Genomic DNA, 16,592 nt, shown 5'->3' on the forward strand with positions numbered 1-16,592 from the left:
AGCCGGACTGGTCCTGAGCCAGCCCCTTCCGCTCTCCTCCTCAGGCTCTGTCTGGGGCTTTGCAGGGCCCGGGGTGGGGGGGTCTTAGGGATCAGCACAGATGCCGCAGGAGCCAGTGATGGAAGCCGGGGGGCTGCCACAGCAAAGCAGAGGGACCCCAGTCTGCCCCGCATCTCCCAGAGCTCCGCTTTGATCTGTCATCAGGACTGGCCCCGCCCCGCCCCAAGACTTCCTTCGAAAGGAGGGTTGCTGTGTGGAAAAGGTCTGAAAGTCCCGCCTTACCCCGATTCAATCAATGCTAAAGTGAATTTAAAATGCGTCCCCCTTTCCCCGCTCAAAACCCCGAAACCGAGGATGAAGAAGCTCACGACACGGCGTTCACTTTCCTGCTTGGATGCGGCCGTTCCCAGATGCTCCCTGCAGCTGGCAGCTGGGCGTCCCTGGCATGTCCCCACCCCACCGCCAGACCACACACGTGCAGGGACACTGGGCACCTTCGCTCACAGGGCCCCTCCTGGAGGAAAACGTGCCAGTTTCCTCCCCAGCAGAGGCGCTGCCGGGGGCATCCACCCTCTTTCCCATCGGGGGGACCCTCAGCGGAGGGGAAAGTAACTCAAGTCCATCCAGGACCTTAAGAACCTGTGTGTGGGATGGGCTGAGACGGGGTTATGGCTAGAAACTAGTAACTGACAGAGCAAGGCACACGAGAACAGAGCCCACCCAAGGGTCCGGCATACCCCTGAGTGCTGAGCACGCAGCCAGAGAGAAAGCATGCTTAAGATTCACGAGAAGAAGAGAAAAAAAAAACATAAAAAAAAAAAGAAAAGCAAGGAGTCCAAGTTTCCTGGGAGATCCTCAACCGTCTGTCGAGGCGCCCTGTCCGGACCCCGAAAGAAAACGAAGTAGAGAGGTCTCCCACCCGGGCAGGGTCCTGTTCTTTTTATTACGCAGACGCGCGCATCAGAGGCGGGTGACGTCCAGCTGTGGGAAGAGCAGCAGGCAGTACACCAGGAGCCAGAGGAAGAGGATGAAGTACACCATGTCCGGCTGCTGCACGAGCTGGGTCAGCGAGTCGCTTTGCAGGCTGGCGCTCTCCTCCTGCACGGTGGCTTCGCCAGAGTGGTTGGCCTTCCTGCAGGGGCGAGACACGGGCAGGGCTGTCACAGGCGGGACCCCGGTGCAGCGGACCCTGCTCGCTCCCCACACGTGAACATTGCCGCCCAGCGGGAGAGCTGAGGGCGGCCCAGGGAGGCGGCCGAGAGACCCCATGTTGCATGTGTAGTCACAAGGTGGGGGGCCGGGGGCCTAGAGGCCCCGTGGGTGCTCACAATACTCAGTTGGTCCCCACGACGTGGAGAGGGAGGGGCTGCTAGCCCATTCCACAGGTGGGCACACTGAGACTCATAGGGCGGTGGACGGGCCTATCCTAGGCCACACAATGACCGTGACAGAGCGGGGCCCTGGCCCAGGTCCCACTCCCAGGCCAGGACAGTGTCCTTGCCACCGAAGTACCCTCCACACGGTTAGATACTGGCCGTTGTGTTATTACTGAGGAACAGAGGGGACTTCCTGTGTCACCCAAAGGACCGGGGAGTTCCCCAGTCACAGAGCGTTTGAAAACAGCCACTAGAAACCAAAACCAAGATAACCACCACCCAGTTCGGTTTCTGGTGGTTAAAACAAGGGCTAGATCTGGTTCTGGTCAGATTCCTCTTCCTTCTTTCATGTCACAGAAGGCAGAGTTAAGGTGACACTCAGCTCCTCTCTGGAGGACAGAGCCCAGGAGGGCGCCCTGGGGTGGTGACAGAGCCCAGGAGGGTGCCCTGTGGTGGCGACCAACCAACCGCAGGGCCGAACTTCCACAAAGGGAAGGGCTGGGGGCGTGCTCTGACTGGGAGGGGCGCTGGGAGCCTCTGCTTGCAGCTGCACTTCTAGAAGCCGAGTGTGAGCTCCTTGGGGTCCCTTGGGACTAGTGATGGAGGTTATGAGTCAAAAACCCCGTCACCCGCAAGTGTCTCCCGACCCGGGGACAGCCCAGGCCCAGAGTGGACCGCATTTCCTCCCTGCTCTAGAAACCGGGGGATTCAGATGCAATGGACAGGATCGCTTTCTTTGCCTTAAAACTATCCTGAAAGAAAATTTAACCTGTGATTTTTATTGCACAGGTAGTAAGTGCCCCCAAACATGGAAAACACGACTGATTGCATTTCTCAACCCTGCAGGCTCAACGTTCAAAGTTTCTATCTCATAAAAGCCGCAAGTGCTCTTTTCCTATGAGTACGTCAAGCCTCATGGAAAATGTGCATGAATGTTTCCATTTGACGGCAGGGGAGGGAAACAGAAATCGCCTCTTTTCAGGAGCCAGAGAGGTGGAATTCGAGGGATCACACTCCTGGGTGTTGGGCACTATTCTGGCAAAGGTTTTCGGTTCCAGTAATTGAAGTCCTTCCAAGCCAATTAAAATCCGTGGCAAATTTAAAAAAAAATCCATAAAATTAAGTGATTGAGTAACGCTAACAGGCATGGGGGCAGGCGAGACTTGTCGATTTTAGGGATTTCTCTGGTTTTCTATGTCCTAAGCAGGCCGGCACCGCAGCGGGCCTGGCCTGGGCCGTCCGGCTCTCCAAGAATCAGAGATACTTTCATAGACTTCCTGGCATGCCTGCCTTCCCTCTTCTTGTCTGCTCTGATGCCATAGAACTGTAAGATCAGCTCAGTGAGCTTCTGAGTTTTGTACCTGCAGTGGCGACAAGGAAGGAACGTGGTGGTCAGGCGGGCGGGGGGGGGGGGGGGGGGGCCGCGGGGGGCACTCAGAACACAGAGCATCACGTGGCTACCTCTCCTGCCTGGCTCTTCCTCGGACAGACAGCTGATACACCCTCCCCCCGCCCTTATTTAAATGCGGTGTGTGGCCCACCCCCATCTCTAAGGGGAGCCATTCTTACTCATTCACATCCACTTTTCCCTCTCACGCATATTCAATTTACACCCATTCTCTCTGAGATGGTTAATTCTTTGCACTAGCTCGGACTCTTAATCTCGCTGTCCACAAAGCACAGCTGGAGAAGAGCCACCTCCCCAAGAAGGTAGGCTGCATAATGAGACAAGAAAGCAGTTTTTGCGAGAAAGCGCACGGAACTCGGAGTAAAGCCACCCACCTGGTTGACATTCGATTTCTCCTGTCATCCTGATCGGCTGCGTTCCGCAATTGAACATAGCTAAACTGATCCTACAGTGAAATTTATAAACAAAACCCCCGCAAACCCAATTAGTAAAGATGGAATCTCTGAAACAGAAAATGAAACAATTTTAAACATACCAAGCCGAGCATGCCACGTTTTCTCAACACTGTAAACATCTAGGACCCAAGTCAAATTGCTAAACGTTACTCCACCCTCTCCCCTGGCCCCCCCCTCCCACCACCCGAACCAGGGGTGTGGACCACAGGGCTTTGGGTCCCAACACAACCAGAGCTAAATTGTTGCAAATGTAGAGCACACCCTCCCCTTCGGTTGCCCCTGTCTTCGAACAGGATCTTTCTGGGTGTGTGCACAGGGGTGGGTGTCTTGGATACATTTTTTTTTGTATAACAAAGAGGCCTTTAGGCTTTAAAATCATCATTTTATTTACATCCCCTATTGCCCAAACTGGACACCCGACTGGACTGTGCCTAACAACAAGATTTCAATTTGCTTGTCTTCCATCCAAAAGTATAGCTGTTGCATGTTAGTCATTTCAAAGCTCTGGGCTGGGGAGGAGGAAGGACGGAAAGGGACTGATTAGCAGGGCAGCGGGGAAGAAGAAATTCACATACTAACCGATTCCAAAGACCTATTGGTATGTCGCCGGACATAAATGCTGGAGTCGCTGTGGCTGGTCCTGAAAGACAGACACACGTTTGGAACCGGTGCCGCCACCGAGAGCTCCTCGTGGCGCAGCAGGCCCATCCCCTCCCGAGGTTTCTGCGTGCGGACTTCCGCAAACCACGCCTCAGGCCCAGCGACAGAAATGAGACATGTTACCCAAGCCATCCATCCATCTGTGGGCTGGAGTGTGCTTACAAACGTTAGGAGGGGTATGAGAGAGACACATGGACCCTCATCAACAAGAAAGCACAGGGAGTTTTAAATAGAGAGACGACCACACATTCTTGAAAGTCACAGGACCGCGCACTGGGAGGGAGTCCCTGTCCCCAAGCATCCCTAAGTCTGGGCACTTGGCGGATGTCCACAGCTGGCTCGGGTCGGACCTGGGCCAAGACCTGGTACCCAGCCCCTTGCCGGGGCTCCGCTCTGTGCACGAGGCTGCTCTCCACTCGTCCGACGCTCGGCTGCACCACCTCATTCATGCACGAGGAGGCTACTGCGACGGCCTTGTCTTTGAGGCAGACGTTCAGTAGTTCTCTGACCTTCTACTGGAGCTGGCTTGCTTAGGACCCAGGCAGACAAGACCCAGCCAGAGGCCTGGGCTGTCATCCTGGCTTCTCGATTCACTGGCAACCTGCCTTAGCCAACGCCTCTGATCGGGTTTCCTCATCTCTGAAATGGTTCATCGTTCCCGCCCCCGCTTCACGGAGCTGGTGGGGACGACAGTGTGATGGAGGTCAAGGTGGCCTCATCTGACTGCTCAACAGGAGAGCTAGGTGTTGGGTGTCACCGTGCCCGGGCAGAGAGACAGGCATCTCGGCTTCCTCCATGGAAACCTCCTGTGTGGCATCCTGGGGTCCAGAAAAAAAGGCATTTGATACAGAAGTTTGTCCCAAACGTTTGCATCGTGGGCAGCCATGGTTTCTCTACCCACTGTTGTTCTGAAAACTTTAGCTTTTCCTTTGTATTGGGCACGCTGCTAATGAATAGTTCCTGAACACCTACTATGCACCAAGTGCTTGGCCAGGCCTAGGGGAAACCTCAGTCCTTGTCCTTGGTCTGAAGTCTGTGGCTGTTTTTGCTGGCTGGTCTCACAGCACAGCAATGAAACGAAATGCACCCACAAGGATACAACCCCTGGTGTGGTGCCCGTCAGAGCTGACTCGGCACACCGAAGGACCCGGAGAGGAAGGGCAGCTCTCCCCGTGTCTGTGAAGTTTCTGGTAAAAAGCACATCCCCATTAGCAGGGGCCTCTGCCCCTTTCCCAGCATGCTCTGTTTCAGGTAGTTTCCCTGTTACAGCACAACCCACAGGAGACTTCTGTAGGTTTTCATTCCGAACTTCATCGTCTCAGCAAGCACTAACGCTATCAAGAGCCTACTGTGTGCCAGACCCTGGGCTAGGTGCCGAGGACCCGGCTCCCCTAGGAGCCAACCACAGACTGAAACCTCACATTCGTTCACGTATTCATTCACCCAAAGAATTTGTCCCGAATGCCAAGTGCAAGGCAGGGGCTGGGCTAAGTGCCAGGGCAATGCTGGTGTGCCCTCCCCGCCTCCAGGGCGCTGGCTCAGCACCTGGGAGGGGAGCGCATGATGAATAATTATGCAAACAATTAGGAAAACTAGTTTTTTGATAAGAGTAGGGACTATGACAACATATAAAGGAGGATTGAAAATAGCCTGGAGGAATCCGAGAAGGCTGCCTGGAGGAAGTGAAAGTGAGGCTGGGACCTGAGGGGGCAAGGCAGGAAACAGCGGGGGGATAGTGGGTCCTCAAAGGGGAAGGGCCTGGGTGAGGGGTGAGCATTCAAGGGTCTCGACTAAGAGCAGGGGACCTGGAACACTGGGGATCAGAGGGGAGGACGACCGAGGGCGAATGGAGGTGCAGCCGGGAGACATACAGGTCACGAGGGCTCCAGCAGGCTGTGGCACAAGGGGCCTTTCTGCCTAGACCGACAGGAAGCCACAGGTGGGGCCTGAGTCAAGGTCCAGCCGGGAAAACGTCCTGGGAAGAGAGGTGTCCAGGGCTCAGTCCCACTCAGTGGCCTGGGGCCAGCACTGGCTGAACCGAGCACGGCCTGCCCACACTGCAGGGAGCCGGAGAGAAGGCCTGGCCCACGGGCGGGGCTCTGGGGTCCTCACACATTCCTACCACTGAGCACACCTGTGCACACCTGCCTGGCATGCAGTTCCCCTGGCTGCACTGCGTCCCCATCACTACAGGAGAGATGGGGGGGGGGGGGTGGCTGCAGGTGGCTGCCGCCTGCTCCATGAGGAGCGGTCAGGGCAAGGTCCACCAGGTCTCTTCCCGCACACGCCGAGATACCGGTCTAGGTTTCCGTCTCCATCCGTGTCTCACCCTCACAGGGACGGGTTTTGCTGCTACTTCCCGATGCGGCATGCAGCCCGGACGCTCCCCTTCCCCCCACATCGCGTTTCTCCTCCCACCCTCACATCCCACAGACATTTGCGGAGCGCCCACAGGGTGCCGGCTGCTTGCCCTGGCCGTTTCTCTCACCTGGAATGCCTTCTCCCCCTCTCCCAGAGCCACACCCCGAGTCCCCTCAGTGCTCCACGCAAAAGGCAGGCCAGCCTCTGGGCAGTCCTGACCCCCTCCCGTCCGGCACCCCCTTTTCTCCCGCTGGCTCTGAGGCCCCGGAGGGTGGCGCTGTGCCCGAATGATGCCGCGGCTGACCTCTTCTCAAGTCCCCGAGTCCAGCAGCCTCCACCACAGAATGGCCACGCACAGGTCACTGAGAACTGACTTGCTCGGGAGCCCCCTGGCAAGTGGCCAGCGGGCCCCCCCCCCCCAGGTTGTGACGAAGTAGGAGACGGCCCCGGGCTATCTGCCCGTAAGTGTTCGCCATCACCTGGAGCTCGGCCAGCTCCACACCAAGACACTAATGTTCGCTGCACAATCACGAGAGGGGCGGGAAGAGGGACTCTGGGAGTCACAGTCAAGGTTGGCAGTGGCCTTCCACTGTGCCTTGCCCCTCCCCACCCAGGCTCCGGGCTAACCTTCTTTTGTGCCCCATTGCTCCGGGCACGGAAGCTGGGCAGAGGGGGGACAGAAAGCCGGGTGCCCACCAGCTCCATCTTGGCTCTCCCCGTCTGGGCTCCTCCCCACGCACTCCCCAAATGCACATCCCAGCCACGTCCCTCTGCAGCCGGTACGGCCCACCCTCCACAGGCAGCGAGGGGTCAGGAAGGGAATGTGGGTGGTGGGGCTCGACAGGGCTGCATCCAAGACCCCCGCTCCGCCACCTCCGGAGCTGAGAGGTGCCCAAGCCCCCTTGTCTGTCATCACGGCGGTGTCCGTGACGATTGATGAGGAAATGCACGGGAGACGCCTGGACATGCAGGGGGTGTACACAGTGACCGCTGTGACGAGGAGTGACAATGGGGAGAGACCAGGGTCTTCTGAGAGGCAGCAGCGTGAAATTTCCCCTGGGACAAATCTGGCCCATCCTGTGGCCGTGGAGTGAGTGACACATCACATGTGCGCTACGAGACTCCTGCAGAGCGGTTCAAGGTCGTTATCCTCCCTGAGATGAATGAGCCATAATATTCAAGTCCAAATTTTATGTGGCGGAGCCGAGAGGTCCCCTCAGCACGGAGGCAGCTCGTCCCTCCCGGTTCTGCGGATGCTCATGACCAGCCAGGTCTGGCTGCCCCCAGCGGTCCCCCAGGGCCGACACAGCCTCCGAGTCTATTGCTCTTCACACCCCACGCCTGCCTACGGTCCAGCCGTTTCTCTGCTCACCACTAGCTCCCACTCGGGGGCACTGGGGGCGAGGAGAGAAGGCCAGATTCCTATCTTCCCGCTGGGCTGCTTCCCCGCAGGCCTGGTGAAGGGGCGGCCGGCTGGGGGGACCCGGGGGTAGGGCTGAGGATGCATTTGTGTTCCCAACTCCGGCAAATGACCACCTTGCCGGATGAACTCTGTGTGGGTCTGTATGAGCCTTCTCACCAGGGTCCCTTTGCTGTCAGCCCGAGCCCTGCCACCCACCAGAAACGGACAGCACGGGGAACCCCGGCCGGGCCTCCCAGGGGAGGGGACAGTGATGAGATACCTGGAAAGGACTCGGTAGTCACCAGCGTCGTCTTCTAGGTCATCTGAGGATCGAACAGTTCCAGGTGCTATAAATATTGAACTTTCTACGTGGTCCACATGTTTCTTTTTCTCCTTTTTTTTACTGCTGATGGCTTCTCCCACGACCTTTTCTTCGGAAGGGTTTGCTAAGTTTTCCGAGTTTGGGGATGTTTCCTGGGCCTGAAGGACAGGACAACCACACTCAAGTCAGCCCTTCACGCTGCGGGGCCGGAGGAGCGGTGCCCCCCAGCTGTGCTCCACTCGGCTCCGCCTCGACTCCAAGGCCCAGCGAGGGCGCCCCTTCTGAAACGGCCTCTCCCGGGAATTCCTTCCGGGGCAGCCTGCCTCGGAAGGGAAGCCCACCCGAACTCCTGCCCCCTGCGCGGAGTTCAGACACTGCAGGCTGGTGGGGTGAAAAGAGACTCTAGCATGAGGCCCTGAGTCTATAGTATCTAGTTTAAAATCCTGCCTGAGCCCTGGCTGGTGTAGCTCAGTGGATTGAGCATGGGCTGCAAACCCAAGCGTCGCAGGTTCGATTCCCAGTCAGGGTACATGCCTGGGTTGCAGGCCATGATACCCAGCAACTGCACATTGATGTTTCTCTCTCTCTGTCTTTCTCCCTCCCTTCCCTCTCTAAAAATAAATAAATAAAATCTTCAAAAAAAAACCCTGTCCGAGCCAGCTATCGGACCTTGAGCGACTGACTTTATCTCTGGTTCTCAGTTTCCTTTTCTGACAAATGGGTATATCAGTCACCAACCTCTCTATGACACCACAGTGTTTCCTATAAAAGACGTCCCTCGCATGGGCAATGAACCCTGGAAGCTGGGGGGGGGGGGGCACAGGGCGCAAAGGTGGCCCCGGAGTCTAGAGAGGTTCAGGCACAGGCAAACATGTAGTTGGTGGGATGGCGCCTCACTGTGCCTCTGGCTGAAGGCGGACTGTGGTGCCTTTCTAGCGTTTATGTGACAAGAGATAATCTTGGACCCCTGTCCACACCAGATGCTCCAAAACCCACCAGCAATGCTCCTGAGTGAGACCAAGAAGTGTGGGAATTGTTGGAGCCGCCTCGCAGTAATTCCTTCCGGGGCCGGAAGAACCCACTCAGCGGGGCCGGGATAAGAGGGTTCCAGTGGCCGGGCCGCGCACCCACGGAACAGGGCTCCGTGCAGACATTAAAATCGCTCTCGGCAGTTTGAACCTCCGGTCCCTCCTCCATCATCAGCGGGATTGTTCTGAGAGGTGAAACGTGGAGGTGACTTTTTTTTTTTAAAGACTACAAGAACTTGCCGTTTTCTAGGCTCTGTTGAAGATATAATATATGTGTTTAAAGGAGGGCCACATGCCAGAGAAATGGTCCATCCGGCGCTGTGTTGTCTGCCTGGAGGCCAGACTCACAGACCTCGCCTGTCATCCAGGCTGTGCCCCCTCCCTCCGCGTCCCCACAGGGATCCAGGCCAGGCTGCCCTCGGGAGCCGATTGCAAGGTGGGCTTGCCAGCAGCAGGCACCTGCTGGGCGGACCGGTGAGAGCCGGAGGCAGCAGATCAGAGCCCAGGGTGCAGAGCACACAGTGCCGCTTCCACACAGCACTGGGGCTGCCTGTGCTCACCCCCAGCTCGGTGTAAGGATGCTGAGCCCCAGGGCTGCCGGCTCCCCTCCCCGCCCCACATCACCTGTCCGAGTGCTGGTGCACAGCCTACTTCTGGAAGGCAGCAGGGAGCGAGATGCCACGTCTGTGATGCTGTCGGCCGAACTCACTCAGCCGGGGAGAGGGACTGGCCCTCTAAGTGGCCACTTCAAGTGACACGGCAGGCTTTCTTCCCACCACCCACTCAGCCCCTTTCTTTTGTCCTAAAGGAGGTTTTTGGCCCATAATGTCCCAGAGAATCATCCCAGTTGCTGTCATGGTCCCCCAACCTGAAGATCCCAAGACCTGAGCTCACTGAGGGACATTTCTGACCCCTGGATCTTGGGTAGAGCTGGCTTCCAACAAGCCTGCAGACAGTGCGTGGGGCGGGAGGTGGGGGGCGGGGCCAGGACTGGGCTCCTCTGGGTGCAGGCAAAAGGGAAAAGCAGCAGGTGGGCCCTGGCCCCTGCAGGACCACCCGGCCCTCCATCCAAAGATGAACACAGAAGTGACTGTCCCCCACCCCAGAGGGCCCAGTGGCCCTGCCACACTTGTCCCCTAGGCTGCTACCGCCTGAGACCTCTGTCCCCAGCAGCTATCCTGGCAGCTTTGCACTGCCATCCAGAGCTAGCAAACCAACCAAAGCGAGCCACCGTGGCTGGCCTGTCTGAACCCTGAGTGTCTCCTAAGGCTGCTCGGACTCCCCTCTCTCCCATAGGCCTCCGGGCTGCCAGCCTTCGCATCGCCCCGAGCACCCTGGGCCTCTCCCTCAGCCCGGCCCTCCACTGCCATGAGCCCGAGCGTCGCCCTTTGCCTTGGAGTCCAAGTCACCCTACCTTCTCCTTACGCCCCCAAATCATCACACAGTACACCTTTGATCCCTACTTTGCAGGCCCTGTCAGGCTGGTCTCTAGGGTCCAAACCTTAATACCCCAATGCTCACCCACTGCCTGGGAGAGCAAATCACAACCCACGAAACCCAGCTAAGCACTAGGGTAGGAAGGATGAAGATTCACTGGCTCCAGAGGAGCTGGGAGGGCTCCTGGGAGGAGGCGCCATTTGCGGGAGGTGTTGAAGGTAGGGAAGCACCTGCTAAGGTGGGGGGAGGCGCTGGGACCAGATCAAGCAAAGCCTGGAGGCAGAGGAGAGGCAGGGTGGCAGGGTAGCCAGGAGCCACGGAGGGAGCTAGTATGGCTGGAGGGGAGGGAGAGAAGGGGAGCCAGGAGGGTCAGGGCCAGGCGGGAGAGGGAAGAGTCTTAGAGGTCACCCTAAGGTGTGTGGACTTTATTCTGGGGATTGGCGTAGGGGAGCGACAGGAGGGGATTTGGGCTTCAGGAGTCACTGCCCGATGGGGCGGGGCTGCACTGGGGGAAAGCCCGGGAAGAGCCAATGGGATGGCGTGAGGGGTGGGAAGGATGAAGATTTATTGGCTCCAGAGGAGCCAGTACGTGCACCCTTTCTGGACCTGGGCGGGGGTCTCCCTCTGAAGGACTCCCTCTGAATTTCTCTGCTGGGCCCCATCCCTTACGTGTGATGCCAAGGCCCCTCCTAGCACAGTTACTGGGCACGTGGCATCGAACGCCAAAGGCAGGTTCTTCTTTTTGTTCAGCTGGCTTTGCACACTGCCTGGCACAGGCGAGACTGAGTGGGCAGGTGGGCGCGCCTGGGGGCCCTGCTCCTCCCAGGCCAGCTCACCCCGGGTGCCTTGTCTGCCCTGCGCCTGCAGGGGCCCCGTCAGCATGGACGGGAACCCTGGATCCCCAGTGTTGCCGTGGGCGTGCTTATTATCAGGGCACCTGCAGCAGGGCCCCGTCCCGCTGCACCCTGATAGCATCACATCAGGCACCCCCACCCTCTCCTGCACACGCCAGTGGCCCCTCTTGAGCTGCTGGGCCAGATGTAATGAGAACCTCAAGTGGCAGGTAAGTACACGTCAGCTGCTTCAGCTCAGAAGTGCGTGTGCCCTCCTTGCCTTATTTACACACTCCCCTTCAAACCACAGGGGCCAAACAGTGACAGTGCCGAACAGGCAAAAGGCCTTTAAAAGTCAAGGCCAGAGCCAGCCGTGAGGTCTCCCTTTGGTTTCCTGGGCTGCAGAAGGAGGCGGGGGCACCCAGCGTGCAGCTGTGGTCACTATGGAAAATGACGGCGGTGTCTGCTATGCTGGACTCCCAGACAAAGCCTCGCGGATCCTCCTGGCAGAGCTGTGGGCAGGGTCAGGGCTGGGGGAGGCCAGCGAGGCACCCGGGGCATGAATTTGAAGGAGCCATCCCTCCCGAGGGCTAGGGCCGCCCTTGCCCGAGCCTCAGCAAGCGCCTCCTTAAATGCGCCACCCCGGACGTCTGGGAGGGACCCTGTTTTACGACGGGAGACGCGGAGCTCAGGGAGGGCAGCACTCCCCACGCCGGGCAACCAAGTACCTGCTGATTCTCCTCGGGGGCACTGTCCTCGGCCTCCCTCTGCTGGTGGTCCTGCTGGGCGGGTGGGGCAGTGGGCTCCGAGGCTGGTTTGGCACCCTCCGCGTCCCTGTCCAGATGGGGTTCCTCGAGGGTGGACGGGGGCTGGTCCTCGCCCGGCCCCACGGAGCCGCAGCTGCTCTCGGACGCCTCGGGCTCCTCCACCCGGGGCCCCAGGTCATACAGGTAGCCCTCTGCCTCTTCGAGGTCCAGCTCTTCGTTTTTCAAATCCTCCGCGCCTTCCGCGTAAGCCTCTAAGACCGCAGCCAGGGGAACCTCGTAATGCGGGTAGTAGAACAGGTCGTGGGGGATGACGGAAATCTTGGAGAGGGGCGGGGAGGGTTTGAAATCCAGGCCTTCCTCGCTGCGCGTCACGAGTGTGTCCAGGCTGACGCGGCTGCAGGGCGGGTTGGAAGGCAGCTCCCTGCGGGGCTCCCGGGGGCTTTCCGCCTCCCCTTCCTCCTCCCCGCGCCGGCGACGCGGGGATTTGCGCTTCGCTTTTTCATGCACCTCCGGCTTTTTGTCCACTGGTACCGCCTCAGGGGCCAAGAAATAGTCTTGGTCTTCTTGTCCAGGGACCTTGTGAGGGTGTTGCTTGCCGGGCTTCCCCAGGGGCTCGTCTGAACCCTCCTGCTGGTGGGCAGCGGTACCCCGTCTTCTCCCCAGTGTCTCAGCGGGCTCCTCCACAAGCTCGCCCTCCTCGGATGTTTTCTCAGGGGGCAAAGGGTCCTCATCGAAAGCCTGGCTGGTGGAGGCAAAATCGGCTAGGTCGCTGTTAAATTTAGAAGCTTTTAATGGTATGCCTTCAAAATAGTCGTCTTTATCCATAGCTTCCACAGTCTGCAGCTCAACCTTGATCTCCAGGGAATCAGCCACAACCGTATCCTCCCTAAGGGGTGAACGGGGTCGACCTCCCGCCCCGGGGCTGGCTGCCCTCTCCGATGATGCCCTGTTCCAGGAGGGAGAACCCTGGGAAGTCGGAGGGTGACCCATCTGACCGTCCTCCAAGGGAACATCATCCAGGGCCTCGTCAGAGGCTGCTTCTGGGACGTTGGGGACTTCCTGTTTTGGCTTTTCCTCAGCGACCTCCAAGACACGTCCATCCTGCCTCGACAACTCCTTTGCCCCCTTGGGGCTCCCTGCAACGCCGGTGTCCTGGCCGTGGAACGTGCCTTTGCTACAGGACGCGTCGTGGTAGGTGTCAGCCTGGAAGTGCACACTCTTCTTGATGGGCAGGTGGTTGGACGCCCGGTTGTCCTTTCTGGATAGGATGGAAGAATCCGAAGACGGCTCACCAAGGTTGCTGGTCTTACCTGGGACGTCTTGGAGGACCCGGTCGATGACCTGGTGGATGACTTTGGTGGCAGTGTCCGACAGCACCTGGCTGGACACGCCGCCCAGGTAGGGTCCTGCCGCGCGCCCAGGCTTGTCACACACAAAGACTTTGGAGGGCGGCGGGTGGCTGGTTTCGTGGTTGACGGTGTAGGCGCGCTCCCCGTCTTCGCTCAGAAACAACACCGTGCTCTCCCGCTCAGAAGGCGCTTCCTTAATGCGGACGAAGGTGGACTCGATGGGGGCTCCTCTGTCCGCATCCACAAAGTCCTCCTGCAGAGGGACACAGGGCAACCCGAGTCAGGTTCGCGGGCAACGGACACTCCCCTCTCCCGGAACAAGACCCAAGGCGGAAAGAGCCGCTTCAGAGCCAACGCTGAGTGTTCTAACTAGGTTGTGGATGGTTGCAGAGGACAAGGGACACTCCCCTCTCCCGGAACAAGACCCAAGGCAGAAAGAGCCACTTCAGAGCCAACGCTGAGTGTTCTAACTAGGTTGTGGATGATTGCAGAAGACTATCATTTCTGCTAAAGTAGGGGTTTTTTTTAAGATTTTATTTATTTATTTTTAGAGAGGGAAGTGGGGGAGAAAGAGAGAGAGAAACATCAATATGTGGTTGCTGGGGGCCGTGGCCTGCAACCCAGGCATGTGCCCTGACTGGGAATTGAACCTGCGACACTTTGGTTCGCAGCCCGCACTCAATCCACTGAGCTACGCCAGCCAGGGCTTCAAAGTAGTTTTAAAATACTATTTTTTTCCAAGCTGTGGATACAAAGAACTCTCGGTGACCTAAACTGTAGAATGAGCCCTTCTCAGGGAGTAGAGATTGTCAGCTACTTCTTCCCTGCGGGCCAGGCCAGTCTGGGGACAGACAGGAGAGCTGGCCCACCCGAGACCGGGAAAGCTCAGCCACCTTGTCGCCGACGGCGTGGGCCGGTGTGACGGAGTGAATCCAAAGGGCCCCAAATGCAAAACCAGATCTCCGTGCAGGCGGATTCCCCCACACGGGCACGTGTGCTGCGTGGAAACGGCCGTGGGCCGGGCTGAAATGCAGGGAGTGGCCTAGGGTCACAGCTGTGGTTGGCTCCCAGTGCGCCAGTGGGCTCGGGGCGGTGGCCTCACCCTCAAATTATTTGAGACCAGAAAGCTGAACTTAAATAAAACTGCAGCATATCCCTTACGGGCTCCCAAGAGGGCCAAAATGATGAGTTCCGCAGTGTAAATCCTTGTTTGGGGGAGCAGTACATTCTCGGGGGTGGGGGTGGGGAATGTTTACTTATACACCAGGTCCAGCATGAAATAAGAACTTTCAAGATCCCAAGACGCAGGGGAATGAGACCCATAGTGAAGAGGAACAACAGTCATTAGGAGAAGACCCAAATAAGACCCAGGGTTAGAACTAGCTAAGAAAGACTCTAAATTAACTATTTAACCGATGCTACAAGAAATACAAAACTAGTTCTTCATGTTGAAGAGAAATGGTCATAGATGGAAGCCAGGATCTGAAGGAGGGAATGAAAAGTACCTGAAATAGTAAATATATGGTCAGTATAAAAGACTGAAAAGTTTTCTTAAAAAGTCTTCTGACTGTCTAGAGCACAACTATAACAATGCATTGGGATTAAAACATATACAGAAGTGAAGTAAATGACAATAATAGCACAGAGGAGTGGAGAAAAGGTGAGTGGAATTAAATGTTTGCATATATAAAAACATAAAATATGCACTTTACTTGAAGCGCTATAACAGGAATTCAGGGTAAACTGAGGTATGTTCAAGATGGGTATTATCATCCCTAGAACAACTACTAAAAAGACAGAATGAGGAGAGGTGGCTACAAAGCTAGTAGCAGAGCTAAAATGGAAACCAAAAAAAAATAATCGAGTAATCCAAAAAAAAAATATTCAGGGAGGAAAGACAAAGAGGTATAACACAGATAGGACCAGTAGAAAACTAATCAAAAGGGTACTTAAATCTCTGTAAGTGAATGAAAACACACTAATTAAATGACACACTAATTCTCATCAGAATGGATAAAAACCAAGACCTGACCATCCACTGTTGATAAGAGATGTGTTTGCTAGCACGCACACAGAGAAGAAAAAGATGAAAAAAGACAAATCACGCAAGCAGCGCGTGAAAGCTGGTGCGGCTAGGTGCCTCTCAGACAAAGTACGCGACAAGGCAGGGAAAGAAACTGCCTAAAAATAAAATCACCGAGTCACCAGGAAGATACAATAGCCCTAAATGTGTATGCATGTACAGCAAAGCTTCAACATACATAACACAAAAACGGACAGAGCTAAGAAGAAAAATAAATCCACAATCATAAGCTGGAGATTTTTGTATGTCTCTCTCACACTCCTTGCTAGGAAAAGCAGAAAAAAATATCAGTGCGCCGACAGAATATGAGAACAGCACATTAACCCACTCGACCTAACTGGTATTTAAAAGATGTCAGTTCTTTCAGTACAGGAGACCCATTCTTTTCGAGCGCATAGGGCACATTTCACCCAAAGAAACCGTATGCTGGGCTGTAAAGCCAGGCAGGGTCTGGAACCCCGACGGCCAAGGCTGAAGGGATGTTTATGGCAATTCACTAAACTCAGCAGCGGAGCCGTTCACGAACGGTTCAGGGGGTGCTGGGACGTAAGCTGGGACTCGTCATCCGGAGTCCCCTTGGGGACGTGTGTGGACTGACCATTCTGCGGTGACACACTGTGTTTGGTGACTCGGGATGACTTTCCCAGGTCTCATCTCTTGCTCCTCACGTCTCATCCCCCTGCCCTACCCGACAGCCCTGGGGAGACCCAAGTGTCGGATTCGCTGAGTCCTGGCTGCGACTCCCACAAATACCGCACGTTTTAGTTTCAGCCTCAACCTGCGTCTTAAGGACTTGAGGCTAATGAAATGCCTGATCCTAGTATCTCTGAAGTTAGTAATGGGCAAGGGACATTACAAAATATTATTATACCATACATTATATTGTATAATGCGCACAATTACACACATTAGTATAGTATACTACATGCTGTATTATTACAAAAATAATAACAACCAGCACCATTTGCTGTGCATCAGCTGTTCTGCCAGGCACGGGGCTAACACCTCATACGGACGTGCATCAGAGAGGTGAAGTAAGCACCTTGAGGTCACACAGCTTCAAGTGGCAGACTGACGTTCCAGCCCATGGAATTTCTGCTTCTGACTTACT

At 56.5% G+C, this 16,592-nt stretch overlaps 1 protein-coding gene across 3 annotated transcripts in view; it reads right to left on the reverse strand.

The window, feature by feature from the left end:
• Positions 1–924: 924 nt before the first annotated feature.
• CLMN (calmin) overlaps positions 925–16,592 on the reverse strand; it is a 96,130-nt gene continuing 80,462 nt past the window's right edge. Inside the window, exons 9-14 of one of the 3 annotated variants that reach the window (XM_028506927.2) lie at positions 12,011–13,651; positions 7,943–8,142; positions 3,819–3,879; positions 3,159–3,229; positions 2,641–2,737; positions 925–1,128 (exon numbers count right to left, since the gene is read on the reverse strand). In XM_028506927.2, the coding sequence (XP_028362728.1) occupies positions 961–1,128; positions 2,641–2,737; positions 3,159–3,229; positions 3,819–3,879; positions 7,943–8,142; positions 12,011–13,651 (2,238 nt within the window). In that variant the 3' untranslated portion in view covers positions 925–960. Of the gene's footprint in view, positions 1,133–2,640; positions 2,738–3,157; positions 3,287–3,818; positions 3,880–7,942; positions 8,143–12,010; positions 13,652–16,592 lie in introns of those variants that run through there. The other 2 variants (XM_028506928.2, XM_036013708.1) reach the window with 2 other exon arrangements.

The sequence above is a fragment of the Phyllostomus discolor genome, chromosome 1 (genome assembly GCF_004126475.2).
Source record: "Phyllostomus discolor isolate MPI-MPIP mPhyDis1 chromosome 1, mPhyDis1.pri.v3, whole genome shotgun sequence".
In the NCBI taxonomy this organism is placed as follows: Eukaryota; Metazoa; Chordata; class Mammalia; order Chiroptera; family Phyllostomidae; genus Phyllostomus; species Phyllostomus discolor.